The following is a 15406-nucleotide window of genomic DNA, read 5'->3' on the forward strand; positions in this document are numbered from 1 at the left end:
GGTCGAAATGATCGCTGATCATAAATTGAGAGGTTAGAGTTTTTTTTTTATTTTTTTTCTAAAAATATAAAATTTGAAGATTTTTATTATCGGGTTGGGAATTAGTCATCAAAACCAACTCAAACTGATTAAACATTTATGGATTTCAACCTTTGCAACACGGTCTTGGTTGTTCCGTGAAGCCATCTCTCACAGCAATGTCCGGCAATCGATCGATGCGGATCACCGACCACACCGGCACAGCTGCTGAAGTAGTTTTAGTTTTGATGAAGCGATGTTCAAACGGTCAATTAGAATCGAACAAAGAGTCTTCTTGCACTTCTTAAACGGTCGGCAGAATTGGAATGCTTGGTCATGATTCAGCGGTTTCCAGCCGTGGAAGGGCCTTGGAATTTTGAAAATTAATCATTTAACGGTAAATCATGAAGAGTGTCGGAAGTGTTCATTGAATGAATGAAAAAATATCGTTTTATTTACTAGCATGAACATAAAAACAATCAAAAGGTACTTATCTAATTGCCAAATGTACCCAAATTTGCATCATCTACCCTCCGAAACAAAATTAAGACCCTTCATTACTCAAAATTCGTTTTTGTCCACAAAATTGTCCATTGCAAAACCCCATAAAAAATAAAAACCTTGATGGTCTGACAGTGACCACACCGCAACAACAACAAAAGCGGTTGATCGACCTTCAAAACCTTCAATTTACCAACAACCATTTCCATCTTATTCTTTTTGGCGTTTTGTGGTTTTTATACCTTTCACGTATTCCTCGATCTTTTCGCTCGTTTTTCGGTTGGGCTTTATTAACGGTTTTGATGAATGAAGGGCGCCGTTTTCTTGAACGTTTTGTTTGTGAATGTCATTTTGGTCATTAAATTAACTTCTAATTGTTTTTTTGTGTATTCTTCTGGAATTGCGTAAAAAAAAATATTGAGATATTTTTTAAAATTAAGATTACATTTGTTTGCTTTGCAAATTGAAACAATATTGTCTAAGATCTAGGTGAAACGAAGAAAAACACATTTTTCACTGAATTTAGTTTAGATCTATGAGTTGAAAGCTCACTGGGCTGACCAAAACATGACGAAGGAACATGAAACTTTTAGAAAATTTTGTAAATTTCATAAATTTCATAAATTTTGTTAATTTCATAGATTTCGTAAATTTTTTAAATTTTATAAATTTAATAAATTTAATAAGTTTAATAAATTTAATAAATTTAATATATTTCATAAATTTCATAAATTTAATACATTTCATAAATTTAATAAATTTCAAAAATCTAATAAATTTCATAAATTTTGCAAATTACGCAAATTTCGCAAATTTCATCAATTTCATCAATTTCATCAACTTCATCAATTTCATCAACTTCATCAATTTCATCAACTTCATCAATTTCATCAATTTCATCAATTTCATCAATTTCATCAATTTCATCAATTTCATCAATTTCATCAATTTCATAATTTTCATAAATTTCATAAATTCATAAATTTCATAAATTCATCAATTTTATAAATTTCATAAATTTCATAAATTTCATCAATTTTATAAATTTCATCAATTTTATCAGTTTCATGAATTTCATAAATTTCATCAATTTCATAAATTTCATCAATTTCATCAATTTCACCATTTTCATCATTTCATCAGTTTCATGAATTTCATAATTTTCATAAATTTCATGAATTTCATAAATTTCATAAATTTCATCAAATTCATATATTTCATAAATTTCATAAATTTCATGAATTTCATAAATTTCGTAAATTTAATAAATTTCATAAATTTCATAAATTTCATAAATTTCATAAATTTCATAAATTAAATAAATTTCATAAATTTCATAAATTTCATAAATTTCATAAATTTCATAAATTTCATAAATTTCATACATTTTATAAATTTCATAAATTTCATAAATTTCATAAATTTCATAAATTTCATAAATTTTATAAATTTCATAAATTTCATAAATTTCATAAATTTCATAAATTTTATAAATTTCATGAATTTCATAAATGTCATAAATTTCATAAATTTTATAAATTTCATAAATTTCATAAATTTCATCAATTTCATCAATTTCATCAATTTCATCAATTTCATCAATTTCATCAGTTTCATGAATTTCATAAATTTCATCAATTTCAGAAATTTCTAAAATTTCAAAAATTTCTGAAATTTCTGAAATTTCAAAAATTTTATAAATTTTATAAATTTTATAAATTTTATAAATTTTAAAAATTTAATAAATTGTATAATTTTTATAAATTTATAAATTTTATAATTTTTTTAATTTTTTTTATTTTATAAATTTTATAAATTTTATAAATTTTATAAATTTTATAAATTTTATAAATTTTATAAATTTTATAAATTTTATAAATTTTATAAATTTTATAAATTTTATAAATTTTATAAATTTTATAAATTTTATAAACTTTATAAATTTTATAAATTTTATAAATTTTATAAATTTCATAAATTTCATAAATTTCATAAATTTCATAAATTTCATGAATTTCATAAATTTCATAAATTTCATAAATTTCATAAATTTCATCAGTTTCATGAATTTCATAAATTACAGAATTACAGAAATTTCATAAATTTTATAAATTTTAAATTTTTTCTCCCATGCAGCAAAAGTTTCTTAAACTCAATCATCTGTACTCTCATTTTACCGTGTTTAAAGAACTACAAATAAACCGATTGCCCTCTTTCCAGGCTACAACGCGTGCGTGTTCGCGTACGGCCAGACCGGCAGCGGCAAAACGTTCACCATGATGGGCACGGCCGAAGCCCAGGGTCTGATTCCGCGCATCTGCCGGTCGCTGTTCGGCCGGATGAAGCTCGGCCAGGAGGAGGGCGTCGGCTACAAGACGCAGTGTTCGTACCTGGAGATCTACAACGAGCGGGTGAAGGATCTGCTCGGCCCAAGCAGCGCCGGGCATGGGCTGAGGGTTCGCGAACATCGGACGTTGGGTCCGTATGTGGAGAATTTGTCCCAGCATCCGGTGTCGGATTACGGGGAGATTCAGAACTGCATGGTTCAGGGAAATAATCAAAGGACGACGGCCAGTACCAACATGAACGACACGAGCAGTCGAAGTCACGCGATCTTCACGATCACGTTCGTGCAGGCTCGGTATTTGGACGACATGCCGAGCGAAACGGTGTCGAAGATCCACCTGGTTGATCTGGCGGGGAGTGAGCGGGCTAATGCAACTGGGGCGACCGGTCAGCGGTTGAAGGAGGGAGCACATATCAACAAATCTCTGGTAACGCTGGGGAGTGTGATATCGGCTTTGGCGGAACAGACCAACCCGACTCACAACAAAAGGATCCTGTACATCCCGTACCGAGACTCGATCCTCACCTGGCTGTTGAAGGACAGTCTTGGCGGGAACAGTAAAACGATCATGATCGCGGCGATCTCCCCGGCGGATGTCAATTACAGTGAAACGCTGAGTACGCTGAGGTACGCCAACCGGGCCAAGAACATCATCAACAAACCGACGATCAACGAGGATCCGAACGTTAAGCTGATCCGCGAGCTTCGGGAAGAGATCTTCAAGCTTAAGGGAATGCTTTCGAGTGACGACTCTTCCTTGTTGGAGCCCTCGCTCAAAGTGCTGGAAGATCTGCACAAGAAGGAAGCTCAGGAGAAGGTCCTGACGGAGGAGTGGACCGAGAAGTGGCGCGAAGCGCAGTCAATTCTGAGGGAGCAGAAGTCGCTTGGGTTGAGGAAGTCCGGGGTTGGGGTTGTGTTGGACTCGGAGATTCCGCATCTGATTGGCATTCACGACGATATTAGCACCGGGGTGACGCTGTACAGCTTGAAGGAGGGTGAAACCACGATCGGCACTGCGGACGCCACGCATCCTCGGGACATTGTCCTCAATGGGATCGGCATCCATCCGGAGCACTGCCGAATCGTGCTGGACAACGGGAATGCCACAATCTACCCGCAACCGTCGGCCACGTGTCTCCTTAATGCGTCCATCATCGAAGCCCCAACGGCCATCAGTCAGGGTGACATCCTACTACTCGGTAGAACCAACATGTTCCGGTACAACAACCCGGCCGAGGCGGCCAAGATGCGACAGGACAACGCAAGCGGAGGTCAGCGATCCTCGCGGTTAGACCTTTCCCGACTGTCGTTGATCGCCGCGTCCCGAGAGAACCTCTGCGGAAGTTTCATGAGCGATGACGACCAGAGTGGACTCGTTTCACCCGCGAACCCGCTGCGCTTCCGGCAGTACACGCCCAGTCGGGAAGACACGGAACTGCAGGACGAGCACCGGAAGATCCTGCAGACGATCGAGAACGCGCTCAAGCAGCTGAACCTGGAGCGATCGCGCATGCACGAGCAGTTCAAGAGCAAGATCAAGCTCTGCCGAGAGGAGTTGGACCGGCTGGAGGCCACCAAGCGGGACAAGCTGATGATCCTGGACTGCCGGATAGACGAGCTGATGGCACGGCGCGAGATGATACTCTGGGAGAAGAGTAACGAAAAGACGCAGGTAATTGGATTGCAGTTGTTACGTTCTACTCGTTATCGCTACCGCGCTATTGATTTGGTTACCTTCGTGCTAGGTTATCTCACTTTTCTGTTACTTCATTTCATTTCGTATTTTTTTTCCACTTTGGTTTCTTTCGTTTCATTTACACAACCCTGTGCCCGATGCTCCCGTAGGTGGACATTTTAGTTAGACAGCTATCGGCCCTGCGAACGCAGCTCGACACCAAGAAGCGCGATTTCTTCGAGTACGTCGCCAAAGAGCTACAGGAGCTGCAGGACTGCGGCAAGCTGGACGAGGTAGTTGCGGCTTGATTTAGTTTGTTTGGTTTTTGTATTTTGATTTAGTCAAACTTGATTTGTTGCAAAGCTAGAGAACTTCAATTCCGAATAGAAAAACTAACTTCTTAATCTCAATACAGGCAAGCATCGAGCTGATCCAGAACGCACCGCAAAGCGAGGACTACTCGGAGATTTTGCTGACAATTTCGCGCTCGCTGGACAACTACTCCGCCCAGTACATTCGGGAGTACATCCGGAAGAATGTGAGTAGAATGCACGTGGTTAATGTTGGTTGACTCTAAATTAAAAATTGCAACGGCCTAATATAAATTTAATCAAAATTTTAGTATTTTGCATCTTTGTTCCTCAATAAAAAATTGCGGGATTTCATGTGTTCTGATACATACCAAAATGGCCGACTAATGTTGTTTAAATGTTATCAATTTGACAGAATTTACAGGTTGATAAAATTTACATATTGACAGAATTGATATGTTGTTACAATTGACAGGTTGTTAGAAATGAGAGTCTTACAGAATTGACATATTGGCAGAATTGACAGGTTGCCAGAATTGACAAATTAACAGAATTGACATATTGGAAAAATTGACAGGTTGCTAGAATTGACATGTTGACAGAATTGACAGGTTTTCAGAATTCATAGGTTGTTATAATTGACAGGTTGTCAGAATTGACGAGTTGACAGAATTAACATGTTGGCAGAATCGAAAGATTGACAGAATTGGCTACCCAAACTGCTCCTAGGTATTTCACTATTACGTTTGCATTCGGGAAACCCTCATATATTTTTTTGAGCTGAACTAGATTTAAAACTATTTTTTTCTGTATTAAAATAATTTTTATCATTCATTTTAACAGCGCGAAGAGATCGATAAGTTCGAGCGGGAGCTGCGCGAGAAGGAGTCTCTGCTCGAGACCAGCAACGCCAAGATGGCCGAACTGGACGTGAAGATAGCCGAGCTGGAGCAGCTGAACCAGGAGCTGCTGGTGCAGCGCTCCCAGGTCGAGATGGAGCAGATCCAGCGGAAGAAGCAGTCGTGAGTTTGTCTTAGTATTCAAAAATAGAACAATCATTGATTTTAGATTAATTTGCAGAATGACCCTAAACCTATCACGGACGACGGACTCAGAAGGTCAGCGCACCGATTCCGGCGGTGACACGGATCATTCGCTGCAAGATGGCGCCACGTCGCTAGCTCCACGGACGCTGGAGACCTGCGACACGTTCCACACGGCCAATTCGGACTGTTCGTTTGTGTCGGCGCTGAACACTCCGGCGCTGCAGAGTCTGATTCCGACGCCAAGTTCCACGGATGGGACGGAATCGCACGAGTCGGACTACGAGGAGGCAAGTCATGGTCAGGGTGGGATGAGCGATAGCGGGGTCAGCTTTGAGACTAATAAAGTTGGCGAGGGTGGGAAGCTGAACGGGAAGTTGCTGTTCCAGTCGGATGATCATTGTTTGCTGTTGACGGCTTCGACGCCGAACTCAAAGTACGCGAAAAAGACGCTGATCGTGAATGGGAGCAATATTGAGATCAGTGCTGGAGGCAGGGTTGGAGGATCCAGCGACGAGTCGGATGAGAACTCGAACCATGGGAAGGGCCAGAGTGGAGGGGGGCAACTTTTGAGACTGAGCGCAAGCAACCAGAGCAACAAGGGAAGTGTCCGGACGGAGATCTTCGACATCCGGCACGGCATTCACCCGTTGAGAGCGAGTGACGAGGAGGACGATGACGAGGACGGTTCGTCGGTGGACAACAGCTCGATAACCTCATCCACCGCCAATTTGATCTTGTGCGAGATGAACCTGCTGCGGGAGAGCATTGCCACGAAGAAGGCCGAGATCATGAAGATCCTGGAGACGAACGGGGACAAGACGAACCTGGATGGAAAGATAAACGAGCTCCAGGAGCTGCAGAAACGCATTGTTCAGCTGGAGATCAAGATCCAGGACGTGGAGAAGAGTTGTCTGTCGGATGGTGAGGGAGCGATCGACTCGATACGAGACCTTCCTGGTAGTTTCACCGACAGCGACGACAGCCGGGTGAACTCGTGCATCTATCCGGACTATCTGCGGCGCCAACAGGCGAGTCTGTACGCGCCAAGCGTGACGCGATCGCTTCCGTCCATCGAGGGTTCCTACCGTGAGTATTCTCGATCAACTTTGTCCATTCAGCGACCTTGACGATCGATTCTCTTGTAGGCTCCGAGTACCTGATCAACATCCCGACGTACATCATCCGGGGCGCGGGCAAGCAGACGCACTACGAGTACGAGGTCAAAATCAACCTGCCCGACGAGCGGTGGACGCTGCTCCGGCGGTACAGCCGCTTCCGCGAGCTGCACCTCAAGATGAAGCAGGTGTACGGGGATAAGGTAGGTGGTGTTGACAGATTGACAGATTGACAGATTGACAGATTGACAGATTGACAGATTGACAGATTGACAGATTGACAGATTGACAGATTGACAGATTGACAGATTGACAGATTGACAGATTGACCAAATCCTTCTACAACCACCACAAGCTACTTGATTTTGACGTCCGTGATTGGGAAACGCTCTTCTTTCAGATCACATCCATCCCGTTCCCGCGCCGGGAGATTTTCGCGTCCAACACGGAATCCGTTGCGAAGAATCGGCGCAGCGGCCTGGAAAAGTACCTCCGCCGGCTGCTGATCGTGTGCAGCAAGATTCCGCACAGCCCGATCTACGAGGGCGAAGGTCGACCCGGTCTAACCAAGGGCTCGCTGATCGAGCTGCACGCGACCTTCTTCAAGAAGGGACTGTTCGAAACGGGCAAACACGGCACAGGTTAGAGGCCGTCGTTAGGGTAAGTGCTTTTGCTTTTGTTTTGGATTTCGTTAGATTTTGGGTTTTTTGTTTTGAGTTTGAATGTGTGTGACAACGAGACGCTGCAAATTTTAACGTTCCAACGCGAGAAGCAGCCGAGAAAGTGTTTGAAAGTCTGATATTTTTGTTTGGTTTTAAATGGACACAATGTAACTAGTAGCTTGTAGGAAGATTATTTTCGGTTAGAATTTTATTTATTGAAACAGAAACAGAAGACAGTAAACACCGACAATAAATACCGGATAGGAAACGTGTCACTTTGATGGCAGTCTCTTCTTCGACCACGGCGGTTGATAGAGGCTGGAAGGCGCGAGCGTAGTAGGCTGATCTTTATTTTTCCACGTGTTGTTGTTATCTAAAAAAATGTCGTGTACAACCGGGCTTGATCCAGTTTTGACAGCTGTACCAAAACTGCGATTCCAAGGCCTGCTCTGAGCCAATTATGAGACGTTAGCTTTTCCTAATTAATCCACTTTGTGTGTAGCTTAAACGTACATCTATTAAAAACGTGCATTGCATATATCATTCATTGCCTTATACTGTGGATAATTTTCATTGACTTGTGATGATTTGAGAGACCTTAAAAAAAGAGTAGGAAACATGTATTCACTTACACGTATTTAGCGAAACATCAACATTATACAAACAACTGTGATTTTTCATCCCCCTCCTTGTGAGTAGCGACCGGTTCCGACCTAGGTTCGATTGTTAGGTTAGAAAATTATAGTTATTCGTACTATTAGGCGTAAATCCCCCTCCTCCCTTAGGACCCGTTCCCCGTTATTGTTTCGGAAAGTTGGGCGACCACACGTAAAACATGTTCAAAACAACAAAACAATGAAATCAGAGCTTTCCCAAAAAAAAGGTTAGGTTAGTCCCGATACGACTAGGTTTACGTGTAGTTAAGTACCTTCTAAGTGTTGACAACAGAACAAAACAACGTAAACAAACCCCCAACAGCCGTCATGTTTCTGAATGTAGGACAGAACAATAGCAGTAAAAATCAAAACATAGCAATTTGATGTTTACCCACAAAACGGTAGAATCTGTGTGCAGACGAACACTAGCTAGCAATGATCTGATCGAATGTGACTGGAGGCAGTCAAGATGTTTCGTACAACATTAAAAAACAAACATTACAGCAGTGAAAAAATGATTTATCACTAGCTAAAACAGTCCGAATTGTCCTTTTGCGATGTAACGTGTAACAAAAACCTAAAAGAGAGTAGTTCTTTAATGAGCGTGTACAGCGAGTGACAGTTGGATGCGCTTGATTTATTTTCATTCTTTCGACTCCTCAGCAAACGTCAAATCATACAAAATTGCTGCCAAATCGATTCCGGAAATTAAAATTTTTAGAATTTTAGATTATTTAATTGCAGGCCAAGGGTGCATGATACTGATGATACTCGTCGGTTGACACACCCAGGCGAGGAACATCCCGGAAGGAGCCCAACTACATCCGTAGTGCTGTTTGGACTAAACAGCATGGCTCTGGTTCCTTGCAAGTGTCCTATTTTCTTACCTCCACGTTGGCTTGGTTTAGTCATCATGATGACAAGGTGTAACCTAGCTGGTGGCCTGTGGAAACGACTCGTAAACCTTTGACCAGCGAGGGTCAGAGTCGAGACGGCTAAAAGAAAGGGGCGCGTCAATGTGGGAAAGGGAAGTAATTTGTGATTGTAGACGGTATTGTTTGGATTCGCATTATGTTGAGTCAACTGCTGTGAATGTACCTGAGCATCGCAGAACGGGGTTTCTCTTCTTTCCATTTAAACTAACAGCTATCTTCTGTTTATTTTGTTTCACTGATTTTCTAAAACGGCTTCTGTTTACTATCCTCCATTTGATTTCGATTTTACTTATTTGATTCTCTTATTTCTCAACGCTTTTCCACTCTATTTTACCAATTGATGCTGCTGTAACAAACTGTCTGCTTTCCCTTAATTTGGCAGCGATGTCAATTTTGTTTATCATGTGCCTTTTCTTTATTTATCTATTTGAATAATTTCTAATTTCTACTATCTTTCTTTTACTATTGATTCTTTACATAGTATATTTCCTTCACTGTCCATTGTTTTGAAACTTCACCTTTTTCTTAAGCAAGTGAGGTTCGAGCCCTTACTCAATTTATGGAATGATTAAAGGATTAACACAAATATTACTATTGTATTTTTGATAAACTTTTCTAAAATGCTTTGGACCAAAATATTGTAACAAAACACCGCGACAAAAGAAATAGCAACAGATAAACACGACTCAACACTAGGAAAGATTTCAGGAGAAAACAATACACAGTAAAATAACAATTAGTTTTTGATTTCAAACTAAAAATAAAACAGTTTTTGCTTTAATGAAAGTTGATAGGCACACTATGAATGGTTAGGCGCTTATACTTACATCAAACCCTACGTAATGTACCACCCCCGGCCGAGTTAAAATGCGTAACCGGAAAAGAAGGTGTGCATGCCTGGCACGAACACTCAAAGCGTGTTCTAGCGTGCTGCTCGTACTGACTCAGAGCAAGGGTGAGATGTAGGTGTAAGGGCAGTGCGTGTTCGTCGGGAACCTAGTGCATAAGATCGGTCAAGGCCCGTTCTTACACTGAAAATTGCGAATTGCGAATTGCGAATTTTAGATTATTTAATTTTTCAACCTTGGGCTTTCTTTCTTTTCCTAAAACAGAACACACATTTCAAGCATAAACTCTACATTGTTTACTAACACGTAACATTCCCTCCCTTCACTGCGTCGAAAAGTCAAAGTCACTCTCGTCGTTCACCGAGCTGACAGTTGTCGTGTCTTTACCATCCTCTCCACCACGGGATTCCTCGATTTTCTTCTGCTCTTGCTTCTCTTCCACGACCTTCGCATGTTGCTCGGACTCTTCCGACGTTGCAAACAACAGCGATGGCGACGATGCCTCCTCCGTGCCTACGGCCGGTGTCTCCTCCTCAACTTTGGAGATACTCTCCGTTTCCGGTTCTTTTTGTTCCACTGCTTCCGTCTCAACCGGGACAGCGACAGCCTCCTGACCTTCCGACTGCGAAGTCTCGTACGCTCCGTAATCCTGCGACTGTTCGTAGACGGTTTGATCTGGAGCGGGCGCTTCCTCGTAATACGGCTGCTGCTGCTCGGCGTTCGGATCGTAGTAGGCCTGCTGGTTCGGATCGTACTGCTGCTGGTCTTCCGTCGGCAGCGGTTGCTGCGACTGATCGTAGTAGGCTTGCTGCTGGTTCGGATCAACTGGCTGGGGCTGATCGTAGTAGCCTTGCTCGAACACGTACTGCGTCGGGCCGGGGTATTCCGTAGCTTGCTGGTACTGGTTCGGATCGACGTTGGTTCCTTCCGCGTACTCTTGATATTGTTGCTGAGCTTGTGCGGGGTCCTGCTCTTGATACTCGTAGTATTGCTGATCGGAGCCGTCTTGTGGGTACTGCTGGTAGGCTTGCTGCTCTGCAGCTGGATCGTACTCCTGCGGATACTGCGAGTAGTCGTACTGCGTGGTGTCCACTGCTGGTTGCTCTTCCGGTTGACTCTGGTGAATCTCGCTCGTCGAAACGATCTCGCCCATTGGCGAGCTGCGCTTTGATTCGGATGGGGTTGAGCGGCGTTCTACGGGTTCAACGACTTCGCCGTTGTTCGCGACTTCCGCGATGGTTTCCGGTGTACGGGACTGTCCCAGCGCAGTGATCGTCTTGGCTTTGACGGCTTGCCGTGCCGTGGTCCAGTACGCCGGATCTTCTTGCTGGATTGGCGGTTGATTTGTGTCTGCTTCCGTCGGTACCGGTTGTTCTGGAGCGTATTGGTAATTGTAGTCTACCGGAGCTTGATACTCTTGCTCGACTGCTGTCGGGTACTGCTGATAGTCAGCTTCGGATGCGTAACTTTGCTGATATTCCAGCTGAACTTCTTCTGGAGCTGTTGACAGCTCTGGTTGCTCGTAAGAGACGCTTGGCTCTTGTTGTACTTCTTCCGAAGCACTTGAGTTCTGTGTCTGTTCTGGGTATACTTCTTGTGATGTTTCCATGTCTGGTTCCTCAAGCTTCAACTCAGCTTTCACGCTTTCGGAAGCTGGTTGAGCTGTAGGAATCTCATCCCACTCTTCGATGCTCGACTGATTAGTTTCCTGAACCGAAGGTTCCTCTTCCGGCTTTGTCGAGTTAACCTCGACAATCCGCTCCCAACGCTGCGTGATCTCCGTATCCTCCTGCTTTGGTTGCTCTTCAGCTTGATCGTACAGCGTCAGTTTCTCAGCCAGATCCTCAATAATGTACGCCTTGTCCTCGTCGTACTCCGTCAACGGCTTAACCTCCTCCTCGTTTGTGACGTCCTCCAGGTATGCCGCCGGAAGCGGACTCGGAGTGATGGTCGGCGGATCAACTCGGATGTTCGGCAGGGCGACCATCGGTGGAGGAGGAGTCTCCACGGTGGGAATGTCCGGTGCCTTGAGGATCTCGTTGTCGATGTACTGGATGAACTCCTCGTTCGAGAGCTGGGGTTTGGTTGAGGGAGGTCGATGACGGGGCGTCTCGGGGATTGGTGGGTTGAGGGAAGAAGCCGGGAAGCTGAAGGTTGGCTGAGGGATCACGTCGGAAGCGGTTCGGCTGAACGGATCTCGTGACCATGCGGAACTGCTGGAGGGTTGGGAAGCAATGTAGTTGGAAAGGGCCGTCGGAGGAGGAATCGGGTTGTGGATTGCCGTTTGGGTGTGGGTCATGTCCGAGAGGTAACGGACAAAGTCGGACTTGGGCGATTCGGTGTTTCGGTAGTAGGATGGTTGAGGAGGAGCTGGAGGTAAGATCTGATGGGAACAGATTGACGGAGCTGGTGAAGGAGGAAGCGCACGTTGGGATGACCAGGAACGAATAAGATACGATTCGTATTGGGTCTAAAATTGATTGTTTGTCAAATTTCCTTGAATTTTCATAGGTTATGTCAAGCGGGTACCTTAAGCATCTTCAAGCGATCGGTCTTGGCCGCTAGGGAAGCAGCTTGCTGATCGATCTTGTGCAGCATTCTCAGCAGACTTTCGTTCCGCTCCGCTCGCTGCCTCTCCAGTTCCATCATTCGCTTGTACTTGAGCTTCATCGACCTTTCGGCAGCTTTCTCGCTGAAAAAAGAAAAAAAAAAACATAACCTATAAGTCATCCAACGATCATGACCTTGCTACGTGTCACAAACCATTCCTGACGTTCTCGCATCAGCTGCGTAAAGCGCTGCTCCAGCTGGGTTCGTTCCAGTTCACTGAAAGACAAGAGTTCCGATTAACATAACCTCAAAAGACTCCGTTTGAGACAGTTTAGCGTTTACCATTTCCGGATCTTGCTTTCCATCTCCTGGAATCGGAACTGGTAGTTGTGGCGGTTGATCTCCTCGTCGGAAAACATTTTGTTTTCGTTTTCTTTCAAAATATTTATTTGTGCATGCAAATCACAAGGTCGCGCGAAAAACAATAAACTTTTTGGGGCTCTAACACGCAAGAAACCTTAAAAAGCACCGCATTTCAGTGGTGAATCGATGAAAGCAAGGTAGGCGGAATAAACAAACAATAACCGTACGGGGTGAGCGCCTGAATTTATGTCAGCAAAATGCTGCTCAAACGAAGTAGGCGTTGAAGGTGGGAAGGGTAATAAACAATTTGCAACGAATATTGCAGTGGGTGAGGTCACGCAAGCTGTGACCTTTGGCTGAATTTTGTACGTGTTTGAATAGTTTGTGATTGATTTTTGATGAATTTGGGTTTTACCTTCAATTTTATAAATTACTGTTTAATTAATTATGAAAAGGTTTTATGCAAAGTTAACTATGAAAATGAATGTTACGTAACGTTGTTTTGCATTTCAAATCGTTAAATATTAGTCTTGATCGATGATGTTGTTTTAATAAGAAATCACACTGTCACTTAATCGTTTTCAGTAGAATATCACTTTCAATCACTTCTAAATGCTTCAAATCCACAACCTAAGACACCACAAAACAAAAATGAACAAATTTTGAATGAAAACTTTTCTCGCACACCTCAAGTTGTTACTGCTTAACGCCATATGGCTGACAAAACGGTTTTCCTGCGGCACTCTAGCAGTAGTAGGCCCCGTGTCCTGTAGCGGGTTGTTTTTTCGGCGTTGCTAAGGTGATCATACCCACGTTGCCTGGGGTGATCAGACAGTCAACAGTTGAGGCGCAAGCTTACTGCGAGCAATGGATTTGCTACAATTCCGTTAATGGTGAACGGATATATTCAAATTTAGTTGTTTTAGATTTCCCTACACACAAAAAAAATTTCCTAATGTTACATAATTTATGATGAAACACTTTTGCACGTCATTAAACATTTAAATTTAAATGCAATTTGATGTACATTAGTAACAAATTATACGTAAAAACATGATTTTACGTGTGATCCAACCGTTTACGTCGAATCTCAAGTTAACATCAACTGAGTTTACATGTGATTCATTTTTTTTTTCTAGTAAATTTACATTTGTAGTTGGAGTATTTAGAAATAGTTTCGGAACTATTTGATAAAGTTGATTACATCACATTACAACTTTTCTGCAAACTTTCCATTTATGGGGAAGCATACTTCAAAAGGCTTCTAATTTTTTTTTAACTTTTTGTTGCGAGACTTAATGGTTTCTTTTTTCGAAAATATAATTTTTTTTTATCTAAATATATCCGATCAGTACGTGTGGTGCATTTCTTTTGAGGTAAACAATCACTTATCTCATTATTTTTCAATCGTTTTTTTTTTTCAATCGCTATTACATCTGCAAGCATAGATTAAATTTTCAATGTTTGGAGGATTTTTTGATGGAAAATTGCTAATCTTTTTTTAAAAAAACCAAGGCAAATTCAATTTTACATCAAAAGCTGAAATCATAGTTTTTCTTTTAAAAAGTTATTTTTTTTTTCTTTTTGTAGATAAAAGTTAGATTTTTTTCAGATATTATAACTTGGGCAAATCAATTTATCTTAAACATACTCAACCATACATTTTTTAATAGTATTTTTAGCTATTTGAATTAGAGTTCAAAAAGAGTAATAAAAAACGTGAGCATTTTTTTAGAAAGTAACAATTTTATCCTACCTATATCTACAACTATTCCGAAGACACCAACTCGCTTAGAAATTCCGTTCTCGAGAAACACCTTTTTTATCATCCACATGCCATTTTTGTATGACCATTCTTCAAATTTGTATTGACAAGTGGACGATACAAAATAAATTGCATTCATTTTTTTTAAATAAGAAAAAAACAACATATTTTCTTAGGGAAATATAATCTTTTTAAAAAAAATAACATTTTTTTAACTAAGTTTTTTAATCCATAAATCCATACGTCCCCCGTCCCCCTTTGTCACGCTTTTCTTATACACTCAACCCCCGGTGGTTGGTCACTTTTTCGTTTGACTCTTTTTTAGTTTGTACCCAGGAAGGTGCTGTGTCTTATCCCTCGCCTAGACCAGACCAAAATCCATGATAAAGCTGTCAAACCAAATCTGTCAGACCAAGACTGTCAGACCAAAGAACAAAAAGTAAACAATCTTGGTCTTCGACGTAGGTGCACACAAATCAAGAAAAGAAAATTTGAAAAAGAATTTGATTTTCCACTTCAAAACTGATTTTGGGCTGCAAAATTAAATGTACTCCAGAAAATAATTAAACAGTGCAGCGTCCTGTACACCGACAATTAAATAAGCAGTTAAAAGC

At 41.6% G+C, this 15406-nt stretch overlaps 2 protein-coding genes across 2 annotated transcripts in view; one reads left to right on the plus strand and one right to left on the minus strand.

Moving 5' to 3' along the window:
• The window catches only part of LOC120418324 (kinesin-like protein Klp98A), a 28972-nt gene extending 20126 nt beyond the window's left edge, over positions 1 to 8846 (plus strand). The window contains exons 3-9 of the mRNA XM_039580657.2: positions 2740 to 4538; positions 4712 to 4834; positions 4957 to 5079; positions 5696 to 5874; positions 5933 to 6984; positions 7044 to 7216; positions 7414 to 8846. Of these exons, the coding sequence (XP_039436591.1) occupies positions 2740 to 4538; positions 4712 to 4834; positions 4957 to 5079; positions 5696 to 5874; positions 5933 to 6984; positions 7044 to 7216; positions 7414 to 7659 (3695 nt within the window). The 3' untranslated portion in view covers positions 7660 to 8846. The remainder of the gene's footprint in view (positions 1 to 2739; positions 4539 to 4711; positions 4835 to 4956; positions 5080 to 5695; positions 5875 to 5932; positions 6985 to 7043; positions 7217 to 7413) is intronic.
• Positions 8847 to 10386: 1540 nt separating this feature from the next.
• On the minus strand, positions 10387 to 13882 carry LOC120418382 (probable serine/threonine-protein kinase kinX). Its single transcript, XM_039580756.2, has 4 exons — positions 13007 to 13882; positions 12878 to 12940; positions 12644 to 12806; positions 10387 to 12584 (listed from the first exon to the last, which is right to left on the minus strand). The coding sequence occupies exons 1-4, from the start codon at positions 13081 to 13083 to the stop codon at positions 10437 to 10439; spliced, it is 2451 nt and encodes an 816-aa protein (XP_039436690.1). The 5' UTR covers positions 13084 to 13882; the 3' UTR covers positions 10387 to 10436.
• Positions 13883 to 15406: the final 1524 nt, after the last annotated feature.

The sequence above is a fragment of the Culex pipiens genome, chromosome 1 (assembly GCF_016801865.2).
Source record: "Culex pipiens pallens isolate TS chromosome 1, TS_CPP_V2, whole genome shotgun sequence".
Lineage (NCBI taxonomy): Eukaryota > Metazoa > Arthropoda > Insecta > Diptera > Culicidae > Culex > Culex pipiens.